This window comes from Panthera tigris, chromosome A1 (assembly GCF_018350195.1).
Source record: "Panthera tigris isolate Pti1 chromosome A1, P.tigris_Pti1_mat1.1, whole genome shotgun sequence".
In the NCBI taxonomy this organism is placed as follows: Eukaryota; Metazoa; Chordata; class Mammalia; order Carnivora; family Felidae; genus Panthera; species Panthera tigris.
In genome coordinates, this window is record NC_056660.1 from 237103692 (window position 1) to 237121372 (window position 17681).

General features: G+C 55.8%; 2 protein-coding genes across 3 annotated transcripts; one reads left to right on the plus strand and one right to left on the minus strand.

Annotated features, from left to right (window-relative positions):
- Positions 1–1269: 1269 nt before the first annotated feature.
- NDUFS6 (NADH:ubiquinone oxidoreductase subunit S6) lies at positions 1270–8626 on the minus strand. Its single transcript, XM_042997969.1, has 4 exons — positions 8448–8626; positions 7672–7725; positions 2334–2456; positions 1270–1448 (listed from the first exon to the last, which is right to left on the minus strand). The coding sequence occupies exons 1-4, from the start codon at positions 8577–8579 to the stop codon at positions 1380–1382; spliced, it is 378 nt and encodes a 125-aa protein (XP_042853903.1). The 5' UTR covers positions 8580–8626; the 3' UTR covers positions 1270–1379.
- Positions 3878–10732, plus strand: MRPL36 (mitochondrial ribosomal protein L36). 2 transcript variants are annotated; one of them, XM_042997981.1, is made up of 3 exons: positions 3878–4553; positions 4848–5366; positions 10318–10732. In XM_042997981.1, the coding sequence occupies exon 3, from the start codon at positions 10331–10333 to the stop codon at positions 10631–10633; it is 303 nt and encodes a 100-aa protein (XP_042853915.1). In that variant the 5' UTR covers positions 3878–4553; positions 4848–5366; positions 10318–10330; the 3' UTR covers positions 10634–10732. The 2 variants fall into 2 exon arrangements, with proteins under 2 accessions (XP_042853915.1, XP_042853910.1); XM_042997976.1 differs by lacking the exons at positions 3878–4553; positions 4848–5366 and adding an exon at positions 9932–10029.
- Positions 10733–17681: the final 6949 nt, after the last annotated feature.

Sequence of the window (17681 nt, forward strand, 5' to 3'; positions counted from 1 at the left end):
CCCTGAACCTCTGCATGGTGATGCCACCTGCCCCCGCCCCACTGCTCTGCACGATGACATCATCAGGCCCCCCCACCCCCGTGCTCTATGTACAGACACCCTCCGACCCCCACCCGTGCCCCACCCCACGCGGCCAGCAAGCTGTAGTCGGACAGTCCCTGAGGTTACAGGACACTGAGGCAGCGTGGTTTCCCTCACATGTGCATCCTCCCACTCCCCTGCCCCTGCCCCAGGGCCTCAGGGTCCCTTGGCCCCTTCCCCCCACCCCTCCCCTCCTCCGACACTTGCTCGGAGGCCCACCCTCTTGTGTGGCTCCAGCCAAGGAGCTTCATGAGGACCCACTGTGCGCTCCCAGGTGGCGCCCAGACTGACCTGGCGCCCTCCCTTGCCAGAGATGGGGTCCAGGAGGGCCTCTGCGACTTCTCCACACGCCGTGGGGGACGACCTTGTGCACAGGACTCCTGACCGCTCTAGGCCAGTGACACTACTCCTGTGTCCAGCTTCCAGGACTGAAAACCGAGGCGCCCTGCGCGAACCTCTGCACTGGGTGATCTATTCCTTCTTCCTGACGCTCTAACAGTTAGTTTCCTTTCCTCTGGCCCCTAAAGGCTCGGGCTTCAGTGCTTTGTGATCAGAACACGCCCCGCTGTCCTTTCTCACGGGTCCCCCTGGGATGCGGGGGCCCCGTGGTCTGTGGGTTTCCTTCCTTCCTTCCTGGTTTAGTCAGGGCCTCACCTTCCATCTAAGTCAGGAGCCTCCTCCGGGACCCCACGGACCACAGGTCAGAGCCCACGGGGGCTGCACCCAGCCTCCTTCCCCTCCCCTCTGAAGTCCTGTTACTTCTGTGTTACCTCACACCCATTACTCTTTTCATTACACGGATTGCCTTGAATTTGGCCCGTAGGTGACCGTACTTTCCGAAGATGCTTAGTTCCCGGGCTTTAAGAGTCTATATTTCACCCGAAAGATGAGGACACAATGAAGCACAGGCGCAGGGGAGTGGCAGGGAGAGCACACGCTTCCAGTCAGAGGGTGGAGGCCTGAACCCAGCACCGGCCCCCGTGGGAGCTCCTGAGCCTGACCAACCTCCCATTCGTCCGCAAAATCGGAGAAGCCCTTCTCCCTCCCGCCCCTCGGCCACCCGGTGCGGTGACCCAGATGGCAGGAGGTGCCGCGAGGCCCCCCGCGCGCCCGGAGGAGGACCCTGCCCTTCCAGGTGGGTGCTCGTTCCCAAGTCCTCTCTGAAAGCAGCACGCGTGCGGCTCGCCGTCCTGGGTCACAACGCCCTTTATTCAGCCGGCGGCGCCCCGTGACGGCACCGGGCTCTTGGCTGCTGCGTGTTAAGGCGGAGACGCCCGCGCGTGCACAGCTTGGCCACGCTAATGGTGATGCTGCTGTCTGAACTGCAGTCCACAGTAGCCGCACGTCCCAGTTTTGGTTTCCTTGTCCTGAAAAGATTCAAGAGGAAAGATCTCATGTTTCCACATTCTACTTCAAGTGTAAACACTGAGACACCAGACACGGACCTGAATTACAGCCTCACCTAGACACGGCGGAAAAGCTCTGAGGTCGCTACGGGACCAAGAACCACGGTGGCACCGGGGGCCCAGGTCCCGCTACACCCTGACTCGCTGCAGCCGGGGCAGTGGACCGAACCCCAGCTCAGCACCTACGCCAGAACCTGTGGTCCTCTCGAAGGAGCACCGCAGGGAGCGGGGATCAGCACAGCGGCCGCCTGGGGCCTTAGCTCGATGCCCATCTGCCCTCCCGGCCCGGGACGGCCGAGCTCTGGCCCTGAGCACAGAACTCAACGGACGGGAGCGCGTGGGGTGCCGAGCAGAGGCCCACCCGCGCACCCCCGGACCGGGGTCCGGTCCGGGCGCACGCCGGCCCCTAGCGGACGGGACACCGGGGCACTGCTGAGCCCCTTCCCCTCCATGACGCCACGGCAGCTGAGCCCCAGCCCCCGGTCGCCTTCTCCGCTCTAACGGCCCCGCGTCTCATCTTCCCTAAGGCTCCGCGCACTCATCCACGTGCACAGGGGCCGAAACGACGGTCCCAGGAAGACAGAGTAGGCGCGTGGAAGGAGAGTGGACAGTCGGCGCTGGCCACACTAAGTACTTCACACAGCACCTCACGGCGCGTCCCAGTGCGAGACGACGCATCCCGAGGCGTGAAGGCGCGTCCCGGGGGACAGGTGCCCTTCACGGGGTCCCTGCAGCAGGGTCCACGGGCAGATCGAGCGGGAAGGTGGGCGGTCAAGGTCGTCACTGCGACAGCCGCTCTCAACAGGGCACCTCAGACCAGGACAGCAAGGACAGGGGACACGGTACCAGGTTTATGTATACTTTCGGGTGGCCAAGAGCCCCCCCGCCGCCGTCACACGCGACCACCCGACTGTCAGCTCCACTCACGGGCTGCTCAGCTATCAAATCGATGGCAAAGTTTTCATTCACCTGGAACAAGAGGAAGAGAAAAATTCGTAGAGCCAAAAACAACAGCTTCATAATTTCATGCAATCCAAGTTCATGTGGACAGTGCCCCCGGGCCCCCGGGCCCCCAGGTCCAGCCGGCACGGGCACAGTCGCACACAAGTGTCTTAGTGCAGACACACACTCTTCTGGCGCTTCCTGTGGATGCAATTTCAAACGTACAGGAACAGTGCAAGAATTTGGATACAAACCCCTCTCACTTCTCTCACTTGCCAGAACCTGGATTGCAGACCTTTAACAACTGCCCGGTGGGCTTCGTCCAAGCTCCCCTCCCCGCACCAGCCACCCACTGGGACAGGTCAGGAAGAGCCACGGGAGGGACTGTCCCCAGCAGCACCCTGCTGTCACAGAGGAGAGGAATACAGCCCCCAGAGGGCAGCCGACTGGGGAGGGCCGGGCAGGGGAGGGAATCCAAGGGACAAGGGCACTCACGGTAACTGCAGGCACCAAAACACGCTAGGCTCAAGTCTGTGACTTCACAGACTTTAAAAATTCAGTAAGCGCCTTACTAGAGATAAAAGCCCATAAACAAAAGCAGAGAACCGATTTCTTCACCTTCCTCAGGCCGCCCAAAGTTTCTTTTCACGCAGGTCCTCGGGCTCCCGGGACGCAAGAGAACGTGACCCTCGGCCCGCCCCCCACCCCCACCCCAGGGACACTGCATCTCAAGGCTGGAAGCGCCCCTCGCCATGAAGAGACCAGGAGTCGGACCTGACCCCGCCCCCGTTAGACACTCACAGAACAGAGGCACCAACTCCTCTAAGGACCACAGTCAGGAAGACCCAGCTGCGGGTGACCCCACAGGAGAAAATGACCCGGGTCTTTTGACAAGTGAGCTCCAAGGACACAAATGGACAGATAGGAGGGGGCGCAACACATAAAGTTAAAAGAAACTGAGACACGTCAGCAGTGCGCGGAGCTTAGGCTCCAAGATACAAACGTAAAATGAAATTTTTCGTAACGGGACACACCGAGCGCACCTGCCCCCCCCCCCCCGGGACGCTTCAAGGACTCCCGGGAACCTCACTCACGGGAAGCGGTGCCGCAGGCACGTCGGCGTCTCTGGGACACACGTGCGTCCCGGTGAACCCGACGTCACGGAGCGACGCGACGTCACGAGACCCTCGGCCGGCCGGCGCTGGCGGGCCGCAGGGCGCTGCCGAATCGGAGCGGCTGGGCTCACGGGACCAGGGGGCCGTGATACGCTCCCTCCGCGTTCAAACGGCCACTCGAACGTCGGGGCTCGGCACCTCACGGCTCTGACGACGAGCCGCCGCGGCAAAATTCGGACGCGGGCCACGGGGCCCGCCTGGCCCGCACGGGATTCGCGGCGAGCCCGCCACTCGGGGCCGCCTGGTGGGCGCCACGCAGACAAAGCCTGGAGGGACGGGGAGGCCGTGCACGTGCAGCACCGGCGTCGGTGTCCAGGGCAAGGGCCGAAGCCGAGACCACACGGTCCCTGGCGAGCCCACGGCCCGGTGTGGGGGCCGACTCCGGTGTCCTGCCGCGGTGGGCCGGCCGTGCCAGGCGCCGCAGCCTCCTCTCCCGGAGGGCCTCCCTCGGGAGGCCCCTGCCCCGGCTCGCCCCCCTCTCTGACGCCGTCGTCCGCAGCCATCGGGACCCCGCTCTCACCGTCGGCGGCAGGTGTGGACCCCGCTCAGGCCGACGAGGAGCGGCTCGCTCGACGGCACCTCCGGATCGAGCATCGTCCACCCACCCAGGCAGGGACACAGCGGCGTGGCCACACGTGGAGGGTCACCCGCGCCCGGAGGCTGAGGGTCACGTGACCGAGGCGCACGGTAGCCGGAACGCCGTCAGCAGAGGAACATCGCGCGCGTCCCCAACAGATGCGCCAGGAGACAAGACAGGAAGTGCGAGGCCGCACGGAGCACACACCGCCCGGAGACTTCGCCACCCGCTCGCCCCATCCGCCTCAGTTCTGACGTGTCACTACGGGCGAGAAGTGCGCGCTGGGTCAGTCCCGGTGACCAGGCCCTGCGGGTCCCCACCCCGTGTGCCCAGAGCCCCGCCTACCGCCTCAGTGAAGATGAGGAAACAAAGGTCAGGCACCATCTTTACCAATACGGGGGTGGGGCCTCTGAATCCGGGTGATAAAACCCAGGGGTCAGTCAGAAAGGCACAACTGACCTCGGATTCTCCGGAGCCGGCTGACTCCGTCCAGAGGACGCGGGACCCAGAGCGGCCCGGCCCCTCGCTCTCCCAGGCACCTCACCAGACCTGACGCCCCAGATCCACGGGACGGGGACACTTTGGGAAAGTTTAGTTATTTCTTAAAAGGCTTGACGGCTACAGACCCTGACTTTGTAAGACTTTCCCTCCAACTTCTATTTCCAGAAACACAGTAGGAAGTTCCTAGGAAGTACGGCTGCGTTCGAGCCAACACACCAGGTGCGCGGGGAGGCCAGGCAGCGTGGCCGCGGGATACGGACGCGCTGGGTGTGGCCGCGCTGTCCCACCAGCGCTCTGAGCTCGGCGCCCTGTGGACGGCCCCGCCGCTCCCGATGCCGGCACCTCACGGCGGGCTGCGGAGGGAGGGATGTCGCGCTCACTCACCTCTGCTGCAGACAGAGCCACACGCCCCACAAATAAAGCCTCGTGCTGTAAAACAGTATGGTGTCCACCTAAGTGACAAACGTGTCACAAAGGGCACACTAACAAAGCCCCAGGTCCCATCACGGCAGTCAGACAGACCACCATCTCCCGCGGGAAGGGCAGCTGACACCGGAGACTGACACAGGACTGCCCCCGTCACTCAGCTCCCCGTCACTCAGTAGGTGACCCTGACCTACCGTGATGAACGTCTCGCTCCCAGGACTCAGGCCGACCGCGGGAATACGTACACTGAGCCGCAGAGTAAGCAGGGCCCAGTCCCAGCGCCAGAGCGCGCCCAGCTGCCGACCCGGTTCCCACGGGCACGGCCAGGAGCGTCCCCAGCCCTTCCGAGGGACGAACAGAGAAATGCCACGGCGCCCCGCATGCCTCGCCTCAGCTGTGAGCACACGCTGCGTCACAAGCCATAAGCCGATGGCCGGACAGCTGTCCTATGCGCGTCACTAGTGTAGCAAACACGAAACTACCTTGTTATGTGCCTCTTGGTCAACCGACTTGGGCACGAACATGTTTAGGTCCAAATACCTAGTGAGCCGTTTGTATTTTTTAGCTGGTGTTTTGGCAGCAACAGTTCCTATGGGAAGTGCAGATCACAGACACAACGCCAAACACAGGACCACACGGGACAGCATTAAACTGTCCAAAAGGAATCGCAGCCCAGTTGAGCAACCAGTGTCCTGCAGGACGTTAACCGTGTTCATGGAGAGCTACAGATTTAAAGCAAAGTAAAAGCCCCAATCCAATTATTTGGAATATCGACTGTTTTCATACTAATACCAACGTTTATACCTAGCTAAACGTACATGTACACACACATATATAATTTTCAAGTCAAAATAAAAACTGAAGCTTTCATCCAAATTAAAAAGTAAGCTACATTTGGAGAAAATGCTCAAAAACACCCCTTAGGACTTTTGTACAGCGGTGTCCACGGGTGCTTTGGGGTGACACAGGTTCAGGGGCCACCCAGCCAGTGCCAGGAGGGCGAGCTCAGACACGCGGAGCAGGACCCAGCACGGGGCTGCAGAGCCACCAGCCGCGAGGCTCAGCGCCCAGGGCCAGCAGTGTCTGGACCCTGCAGTTTAGGAACTCAGTTTCAAGGGTTTTCCTCTGGGTCCGGGGGGTAAACATATGGACAGGCCATGCCCCCCCCCCCCCAGGAAGCCAAAGGCCCGTGGACCCCATTCACCCCACTGTCAAGACAGAGAGGATATACCTGGGAAGGGAAATGTTTCAGAAGAGCCACGCCTATGAATGCGACGCCCAGCTGTGTTGACTTCTTCCAGAAGGAAGGAAAGCGGGAGCGGATGCCTACTCACCACTTACAGACACACTGTGCACCTTTACAACGTGAAGATGTGCCCCTGGGCCCTCACGATCTCAGCCAGGAAAAGGCCACGCACACCCAGAGCTGGGAGAGGGGTGCAGACCTGGGGGAGCTCACAGAGCGAGGCGACACCTTCAGCACTGCCCCGTTCCCACTTTACTCGCTTCGCCAACTCTGATTTTGTTTGTTCAGTTTCAATTTTAGGTTGCTTCCCTGATGCGACCCCTCTGCCGCCACCGCCCCCTACCCTCCCCCACCACCCCCCACCCCCGCCCCTCCGGCCCGGCAATCAGAAGCCAGAGGCCACACAGTTTCCAGCAGAGAGGAGCTTGTGACAGTCCCAGGTGCTTGCCGGAACATCAGAAGAGCTGAGGTAGGGGGCCGGGGGCCAGGCCACAGGGACGACCCCCAAGCTTCAGGACCCATGCATTCCCCACAGGGCACCAAACTCCGCCTCCTCCACCTGCCCCACCAGGCCCACAAAGCAGGAATGGAAGTAGAAATGTAGACGATAAGAACGGACAATGTAACCAAGATCAACGGGGAAGGGAACACGATTCAGGGACAACTGAGGAGCAAGGAGAAGGTTGACTGAGGGAAGGACGGACTCAGGGCGACCGTGGAAAACAAATGGACTCAGAAGTGGAAAACCGGCCGAACCAACACGCACGGAGACTGGGGAGCTGGCAGCGCGGGTGAGGAACCAGGACGCGAACAGGCCCCTGCGGGCTGACTCCACCGTCAGCCCTGTCTCCAGCGGTTACACGTGGGTGAGCCGTCAGACCCACGCGGGGAAGGACAACCCTCGTGCCGGTTTCAGCGTGTGCATGTCCGTCCCCGTGAGAACACAGTCTGGTCTGTCTGGCAGTAAATATGACAAGCGTACCCCAAAGAGTGACCAAAAGAGTAATTTTTAAAAGCTGCTGTGACTTCCTTTAATCTGAAGATCTCAGGAGTGTAAGACACAGAAATGGAGGGGGTAAAAAAGATCACTCCCATTTATACAGAAACCGAGAGACACAAGATGTCAGTTTACAATGGGGGGGGTGGGGAACAAAATAAATACAGGCACATTTAGCATTTCAAAGACAGGCAAACCTCCACAGCCTCCAGGGTGCCCCCAGTTTGAGAATTTAAGTCCAGAGATTAACTTTTATTTCCTGTTGGTTACATAAAGATTTTACCAAAGCCTACCTCTCTTTCACTACAAGTTTGGCTTACCTCTTTCTGGCGACCTACAAATCGGATTTTCCTGTAGTCTTTATCATCATAAGCCTGAAAAAAAAAAAAAAAAAGACCTTATATGATTTTCACAGCCCGATCCGGGAAGAAGTCACTTCATACCAAGAGTAAACATTACAGGAAAGTGTTTTTTTCTTAACATTCTGGCCCCTCGTGACCAACTTCGTGACCAGGGGCATTCATTCTCCAGCGAGATACCGAAAGTGAGACGGGACAACAATCGGAATCAGAAGGTGGCGAGGTGCGGTCTGAAAGAGCAGAGACCAACTCGGGCAGAGGAGGGGCACCCCCAATTTTCTTTCACCTCCGGCCGACATCGGATAAAAGTGTCGGCTAGGGGACTCCTTAATAACACAGGTACCTCGCTCACTTTTCCGCTTTCTTAGACTACAGCGGCCCCTCGGCTTGTTAAAATGTACGGCCCAGCACCGCGGACACGACAGGAAGCGCACGCGGGCCCCAACGGTCAGCCTGTCCACCGGGACGGGCCTGATGCTGGAGCTGGCGACGCTCGGAGGACGAGCCCACCCTGACTGCAGAGGCACGGCGGCGGCCGTGGGGGTGGGGCGGCTTCCGTCTCGTCGGTCAGAGCGTGGGACCCCCGCACACACCCACCCTAACGTGAACGGGGGCCGGCCCGGGACTCGGCCTGCGAGACCCTGCCCACCGGCCGGCGCGTCCCCCGGCCGCAGGGGGAGGGGACCGGAGGGACGGGAAGCCGAGATGGAGGGCGTCCTCCACGCCGCGGCGGTTACCTGGCCGGTGTGCGTAATCTTCTCCCCGGTCGGTGAAGTCCGCACCCCTAGACACCTGGCGCCACGGGGCAGGCTCAGCGCCGCCGGACCGCTCCGGCCCAGCAGCCGGCAGAAGGTCACCGTCGCCGCCATCTTTGCGGGCTGACCCCTGACCCTGCGCACCGACGCGCTGACGCGTGCGCACGGCTTCCGCAGGGAGGGGCGCTTGCTGCGGCAACTTACGCTGGGGGCGGGGACGCGCAAGCGCAGTGCGCTCGGGCGAGTGCCGCCCAGCAGGGGCAACGGTGGGGCCGAGGCTCAGTACGGAAAAGGCGGGAAAATTTGTGCGCAACCTGAGCATTTATCGACTGCTGAGTGGCCCCCCTGCCAGGGCTAGGGCAGAGCAGGATGGAAAATGAAAGGGCACTTTTCACATTCGATGACAATTGATAATCATGGGAGGAGGTTGCGTATCGAATGTTTTTATTGGCGAAGGGTCCTTGCATTGAGTAAACTGTACGTACATTCACGTTGCGTAGCGTGCATTTCTGTGTGGGCGCGGGGACAGCAGAAATTGGGATTTCTGCAGAACTCCAGTGAAGCTACCAGTAAGACACATTCGATGTCATCCCCATGCAGATCAGCCCCGAGGGCTCCCTGCTCTAGAGCACACCTGTGCACACCCGCGCTGGCGGTCCCGGTGCCTCCCTCTCCGAACTGCCTGTTCATAGATGGGTCAGGACGGTCAATTACGCCGAGGGCGGTGGGCACGGGGGGCAGACTCAGAGTTCAGAGCTAGGGTGGGGCTGCCCCCCCCCCACCCGCCAGGAGTTGAGGACACCCACAGCCGGGATTCCGGGAGGTGGAAGAGAACTCAGCAAGGTGAGGAGAGACGAGATGCACCGGAAATCTCAGAACGGAAAGATGCCCACAAACAGGTACCCAGAGGCAGGCCCAAAGCTCACCTGGGCAGGTGCAAGAGTGAGCTCGCTGCCTTATCGATGGTGCGCAGATGGGCCGCCGTCTGTGCACGGACAGTAGATGGATGGGTGGGCACACATACCCGGAATGACAAGATGCACTGGGTTCAGTGTGGACTCTGGTGGTGGGTAGATGGGTGCTCACCGTAGTCCTTCACCTTTTGTTTGAAGTGTCTCATTAAAGAATACGGGCGGGAAAAAAAGATATGTAACTGCAACCAGTTAGGACCAGTGCCTATCTCCACTGCTTCCCTGAGCCTCGCCACATTTCTCCCAGGATGTGCACTTAATACAAGCGTGTGAGTTCTTCTAGATTTTTGTTTTGAGCCGGTATTCGTTTTTTTTTAAACGTCTACTTGGTTGTGACTTATTTTTCCTTCCAGATGTGTATTTCTGTTCCCATTTTGTCAGCCTCCGAGGCCGTAGGTACCCAGTGGCGGGAGGGCGTCCGCGCGGGGGTAGCGGCTCCTGCAGCTCCGCCTCTGCGCCCGGCGCTGCGGGGACGACCACGTGACCCTGCCGCCATCTTTTTTTCTGGCGGACACCGTGGGCGGCAGCTGCCGCCCCACTGCGCAGGCGCATGCGAGCCGCGCGGGCGACAGTCCCCGGCGCCTTCTTCCCAGGTCTGTGGTCCTGGGGGTCGCGTGGGGCCGGGGAGGAGGAGGGGGCGGAGGCCCGGGAGTCCCCGGGTGCGTCGCGGCCTCAGGTCCGGGCTGTCCACGCCCCGGAGGGATGCTGTCCCCGGCCGGCGGGCTCCCCCGGGTTCGGAGACAGACGAGGGGCGGCGGAGCCACGGGAAGGGCCCGGGGACAGCCGAGTGGCGGCGGAGGGGCGGGGGGGGGGGGGGGCCTGGCGGCGAAACTCCTCCTCCCGCGCGGAGGCCATACGGATTGTTTCTCGGTCCCCCGCAGGCCCGGCCACCACATGGCCCGCGTGCTCGTGGCGAAGATGCTGGCGTGCGCCCTGAGCCCGCTGCTCCGGGGGAGCCCCGGGCCGGCGAAGCCCCGCGCGCTCTCCACTCTCCTGGCGGGACCTCTTCGCACCGCGGGGCCCGCGGGACCCTGGCCCCTGCCCGGCCGCCTCCTGCCCGGCCTGCAGCTTGCCCTGGGCTTCAAGACCAAGGGCGTCATCAAGGAGCGCTGTCGGGACTGCTACCGGGTGAAGAGGCGCGGGCGCTGGTTCATCTACTGCAAAACGAACCCAAAACACAAACAGAGACAGATGTAGGTCTCCGCCGTAAAATAATGTGCAAGACTGTGTCCCTTCCTTGAGGAACGGTACTACCTCATGGAAAGGAAAATAAAAGTGAAGCAGTGCCTAATCTAAGATCTGTCGAGCCTCGGGTTTTGTTGACTCTACCGCCGGGCCCCTCACCCCCTTGTAGCAGCGCAGCCAGGTCAGCTGGTCAAGCCAGAGCCCCAGATGGAAAGCGCATCGTTTTTATCTTCTGGGCAAGCCGTCCGTGCTCGGGCCGCAGGGCAGGAGGCAAGATGGAGGGGGCGCGGGTCTTGCCTCTGAGGCCCCAGTTGCTTAGGTAGCGCCCCTGCAAGGCGGCGTCCGGCCCTGTCCCCGCATTTAGCCCACCTGCAGCTTCTGAGTGCCAACTGCTCTGCTTCCTGGCCGCGGATAAGCATGAAAGCCTTGACGGCAGTCCTTACATCAAGGAAAGTTTGGCTCCCCGTGTGTAAAGGTGTTTTAGACACCAGTTAGACGTGTTTGTCGTCTCTGGTGACGCACGAATGGACACGTGTGTGGTGTGGGTGCGCTGTGCACACGTGCATGTCCCCGTATGCATGGATGTGGGTGGTGTGTGCACGTATTTGTACGTGCCTGTCCCCGTTTGCGTGGATGTGGTGTGTGCATGTATCTGTACACATGTACGCACGACGCACCTGGAGGGTGTGTACTAAGCAGAGCCGCCGTGGGACTCTGCAGGCATGTGGCCTGGAGCCCGCGGCGTGCAGTGTTCTTGTGTCTCGTGTCCCAGCGGCTGCCTCACCCGCACGGTCTGAGCCCCCCACACAATGTCCCCGGCCCCCCTGGCAGCCTTGGTGTCCGGGCCACAGCTGGAGCGGGTTGTACTAGGACAGCGGTACAGGCATCGCACCGCGCGCGGGCAGTTCCATGTCCCACGCTAAGGTGCGGCGCACACACAGTCCTGCTCTCCGGGATCCTGACCACGATGCCCGGAACCACAGCGCAGAGCCCAGGAGGCAGCTCAGGACAAGAAGGGACACGGCTTTGCACATTATGTCACAGAGCAGTTTGTCCTGGGAGAAGGCGGGGTTCAGCTAGTTCTGCTGGAGTAAAGACCTTCTTTCCCCGCGTCGCTTCAGGGGGTCCCGGATCCCCTGCCCTGGTTTGAGAACAGCCAGCCCGTATAGACGCTGTAACGCTTAGACTCGTTTTCTCTGAAGCGAGCTGTGTTGAGTGCAGGCGTTCTGAGGGTAATTACCTCCTGCATAGACCTCAGTCCCAGAGCAGCTGGTTTCCCCTCTCAGCACAGCTGGCCCTCAGGACACAGTTTTCCCAGTGCAGGGCCGTCCGGGCCACTGAAGTGTGTGCAGCAGCATGCTCAGCCCCCACCCACTAGATGGCCAGGAGCACCTCATCGCTGGTTGTGACAACCGAAAGTGTCTCCAGACGTGGCAGACGTTCCCCGGGCACGATCTGCCCCGGAGGGGCTGACGCGCAGGGGCTGATTCCGCCCAGCCCTCCCCGCAGGGTTCCTCTGAGAACCGAGACCTGGGGTGGGCAGGGCCCGGTTCTGTCGTGCTCCGCCCTCCGGCTGTCACAGGCCCGGCCCGCCGTAGGCACTCGGTGATAACAGTGGAATCAGACGACCGTGCCTGCTTGTAAATACACAGCCTTTTGTCCTCTCCGCTCAGAACAGGCTCATCCATAAGGTTCGGCACACAACTTTGTTCCGAGACGTGGCAGACTGGCCCTGTCCCCTCGGGCTCAGCCACCTCCCGTGTGGGGGAGGGTTTGATGCCACACCCGTCTCGGACCCGCAAGGCACCAGGCATGCCTTCTCAGTGTTTTCTCCTTGACAGGTGCGAGGTTTCACATGCCATTGTGCGTGTCTGGCTCTGTGTGGGGCTGACGGTGTTGTCACAACCACAGGTACGTGCCTCTGTGGGGATCTTCAAAGGACAGGCAGTAATGGGGTAGTGAAGCCATGGGCCCCAAGTCCACAGGAACCCATGATTACAGTTGACAAGCTGGAATTCTAACAGGCTGTTGATGGGTTTTTAAGTCCTGCCTCCCTCCTGGGATTTCCGTCCCTATTTGATCCAAGGTGACCGTGTGCGTGCTGACCAAACCCTCCCACAGCCCATTCCCTTTCCGATACCCGCACGGACCAGCGTTCAGAGTCCCAGGGTCTACCTGCAGGGACCAGCATTCAGAGCCCTGGGATTCCAGCTTAGCAGCAAGTGTTGTTTAGGACAAGAGACAGCAAGCTACTCCCGCCCACCACCCATTTTTGTAAGTGAAGTTTTATTGGAAAACAGCCGTGTGCGCTCACGAATGTATCGTCTGTGCCTCTATGACAGCAGGGTAGCCGCTGAGTAATTGCTATAAAGAACATATGGCTTGAAAAACCTAAAGATATTTACTATTTGAGCTCTACGTGCAGAAAAAGTGTGCCAACTCCTTGTTTAGAACGTTACATAAGCTCTCACCTCACCCTGGGGCTTGACTTCAGAGACCACAACCTGCCAGAAGCGTTTCACGGGTTCTCCGTCGTCCACAGTGAGAAGGATTTTTGTATTTGTAAATACTAGCCATAAGCACATAGAAATTGACATAAAAAACGGTGTTTGTAATAGCACCGAAAACATGAATGTTTAGATACCAAAGTAATAAAGTTTGCACGCATTCTATATACTTAAAATTGTAAAACACTGTTGAAAGAATGTGAGTAAAATGTAAAGTATTGAGCTGTACCATGGTTATGGATTAGAATATTTGACATTGTCAGTTCTCACCAAATTAGTCTGCAAATTCACTGTAGTCCCAATAAAAATCCCAGCAGGAATTTTTGTGCAAAATGCCATGCTTCTTCAGAATTTTACGTGGAAAGGCAAAGTATGTGAAATTAGCCAGAATTTTGAAAATGCGAAGAAATGTTAAAGGACACATGCTCCCTGATTTCAAAACTTACTTTGAAGCCACAGTAGCCAAGACACCGTAGTATTCATGCAGCACAGCTCATAGCTCAGTAGAACCGAATAGAGAGGTCAGAGATAGGCCCACCCATATGTGGTCAGATGATTTTCAAAACAGGTTTAAAGGCGATTCAGTGAAGAAAGGATAGGCTTTTGTACATATGGTGCTAGAAAGTTGGATTTCCATATATACAAAATCCCTTTCATCATATACAGAGGCTAACTAAAAATAAATCACAGACCTAAATGTAAAACCTAATACTATAAAATCTTAAGAAAACAGAAAATACATGTGGCTTTGGGTTATGCGGATTTATTAGATAAAACACCAAAAACATGATCCATGAAAGAAAACCTTCATAAATTAGATTTTACCAAAGTTAGGATCTTCAACATATTTTCATCAAAGTTAATATCTTCTGCTTTTCAAAAGATACTGTCAAGTAAGCGAAGACAAGCCAAAAACTGAGAGAAAAGATTTGCAAAACACATTTCTGGTAAAGGAATGGATCTAGAATATATAGAAATCTCAGAACTCAATAACAAAGAAACGGCCAACACAATTCAAAGTGGGCAAAAGATTCGAAGAGCTATTTCACAAAGGTCCACATACCGATGGAAAATAAACACAAAAAAATGTTTAACACTGGCTTTAGCAAAACGTAAATTGCTGCCATGACAAAATAATACTACAGACCCAACAGAATGATTGAGAAATGGAAAAACCACGTTCTGGTGAGATCGTGTAGCAAGGGTATGACCCTCACTGCAGATAACACAGCCACGTTGAATGCGGCTTAGCCATTTGTCAAAAAGTTGAATGATGCAATCACTTAGCAATCCCTTGAGTATTTGCCCGAGAGCAATGAAAACTTAGGTTCACAATAAAACCTTTATGTCAGTGTTTATGGTGGCTTTATTTACAATTCAAACGAAAACCACCCCAACTGGAAACAGCCCACATGGGCTTCAGCCGGTGAACGGATTAACCAAGCATACATTCTTACAGTGGAATTCTCAGCAACAAGAAGGAAAGAATTTCAGATCCACCACACTGGTTGACAGAAGCCTGCACTCAAAAAGCTATATACTTCATGATTCCAGTTATATGGCATTATGGAAAAGCCAAAATTATGGGCACAAGAGAAAGTCTGTTGTTGGGAGCTGGCGGTGGGGAGCCAGGGTTGGCTACGAGGGGACGTGAAGGAATGCTTTTGGGTGATGGAAATGTTCTGTCTTGATTATGGCAGCAATTTCATGACAATATACGCTTATAGAACTCATAGAACTCAACTTCAGTAAGCCTTGCAAAAAAAATATCCAAATGGAATTTCCAGATAGCAAGTTGAGATCAAATAAATAAAGACCCAGGAACGCAGTGCGCTGTGGGACAGTATCCAGCACTGTAGCGTAAATGGCATTGCCGCCCTGGGGGAGGGTGGAGAAAAACCAACCGTGGAAGAAATAATGGCCAAAATGTTTCCCTGGTTGATGGAAGCAATAAATCCACAAATCCAAGAATCTTAACAAACCTCAGTCAGGAGGAATATAAAGAAAACCACATAATTCTACATCATTATTGAATTGCTCAATATCAGATAAAAAGAAAAAAATGCAGACAGAGAAACGAGATTCACTCTTCATAGAGGGACAAAAACAGCAGCAGACTTCTCAGAGACCGTGCAGCCTGAAAGGCAGCAAAACCTCTGAGGTGCTGCGGAGAAATCTACGTCTAGTGAAAACAGCTCCGAAAACTAAGGGTGAAGATCCACCGAAGCTGGGAGAAGTCAGCTGGAAACACAGATCTACACAAAGACATGAAAAGCTAGAAACAGTGACCGTTTATTTGGATAAATATAAAAGATACTCTTTCCTCATTTAAAAATCACGTAAGGAAAAAATGAGAGCGAAGTCCCGGCATCTGCAGGACTGAAGTGTGAGTGTGCCCAGCACAGGACAAGGGCAGACACTCATGAGGTTCTTGCACATGTGAAGTGGCAAGTATTGTCTGAAGGTGAACTGTGACGTTACAGTGTGCCCTCTAAACATTGGACCAGCCCCCAAGGAAATAAAAAGATATTTGTGATAAGGCAACAATGGACAAATATGTGAGATATCAAAAAATCCAATTAATTTAAAATAAGAAAACCAAAAGAGAAAAAAGGAACGACGTATTGATATGATAAAATAGAAAATAAATGACCACAGATGTAAATTCAACCTTATCAATAATCCCAGCACGTGTACCTACGTAAGCATCCAGTCAAGTAGCAGAGAACATCAGACTGTATAAAAAACGAAGACTCACATGTATGCAGTCTGTAAGAAACTCATTTAAAACACAAGTGACTGAGAGGGCAAACGGTAGGAGATAATAGCCTCCAAACAATAATCAAAGGAAAGCTGGAGGGATATACTAATGATGGTCAAAGTGGACTTGATCACCAAATATTACCAGGTATGACGGTAGATGGGTTAATTAACCAAGGACAGATAACAGTGCTAAATGTCTATGCATCTCATAACAGAGCTGCAAAATACACAAAGCAAAAATGTATGCAACCACAAGGAGAAACGGACAAAAATCAGGCTGGTACACATCAGTACTTTTCTTTCGATAACTGCTCAGAAAAGTAGACAGAAAATATTAAGGATGCAGAAGATTTGCACAACCCTATCAGCCAATTTAATCAAATTGATATTTCTAAAACATCCCCCCTCACATCAGAATACGCGTCTTTTCTAGGTTCACATGGGATGTGCACCCAAAATGACCGTATTTTGGGCCAAGAGATGAGTTTCAAAGGATTGAAGTCATTAAAAAAAATATATGTTCTGTCCACAGTGGTATTAATCTAAGATTCAGCAACAGAAAGATATCTGGGAAATCACACAAATAATTGGAAATTAAACCACCCGGTTCTAAATAAACCAGGGATCAAAGAACTCGAAAGGGAAAGTACAAAATACTGGAACCAGATGGGAACTGACTAACACATCAACACGCGTGGAAAGGGTAAAGCCACACTTACAGGGACATTTATAGCACTGAGCGCTTACATGAGAAAAGGCAAAGACTGCAAACAATGGTCTCACCTTCCACCTGAGGGGACTAGAAAAAGGAGAGCGAAATCGAAACTATAAAACCGAGGGACAGCAGGGAGAAGGGAAGAACACAAAGGCTCCATCTTCGACAGGGACAAGACACATAAATGTCTGGCTGGTCTGGTCCAGAAGAAAGCAAAAAGATGCAAATACCAACACCAGAAATCTTAATTGTGATGCCGGTTCACAACCGTACACGTTTGTTGAAACGCATCAAACCAGTAAATTTTATTTTATGTGAATTGTGTCTCAATAGAACCCAATGAAAAAAATACACCGCCTGCCCCTCTCCATCCTAAGCCCAAAGTCTCAAATCCAAGGCTACGTGTTGGCGGCAGGCGTCCACGATTTACAAGTTCTGCCAGAAAGGAAGTGTCTGGGGTTCCTCCCGGGGTGAGAACCGTGGCCCGGCCTCAGCTGGTGCTCCTAGAGGTTGATCGTTCTAAAGCACGGTGCACTGGCTCCGTGGGCGCGGCAGAGGGGAGGTACCGTCTAGACGGACCTGGAACTCGCCACTCCGTGCACGTCCCCTGACCTCGCACGTTGCCACTGGCCATACAATCCCTTTTCCCTCCTCGGGGTTTTGTCCAAAGCCCCATAAGACCAGGACTGTGGGGTTGACACCCAAGCCTCAGCCCGTGGGTGAAGGGCCACAGGGGAATGACGCCCAGCCCACGGTCCTCACGGTGACTCCCATGTGGTTCACACACACCGATGAGCCTTAGTTAACCCAATCCTTAAAGTGGAACTTCACCAAAGGTGATGGGAAAATGGCAGAAATAAAGCACATAAGATGCCCCACAGGTGAGACGTATATGCTCACCTGTCCCCATCACAGGCTCCACTCTCAGGGGGACACGGCCCGCTGATGTCTCAAAGCCACCAAAGTGCCAGCAGGAAGGCTGACGGAGGCCGCAGTCTGCAGGCTGCTTCCACCTTTGCTTGGAAGAAGGAAAGTAAACAGAAGCCAGGATGTTCTTTCATCCTGAGAAGTGCAC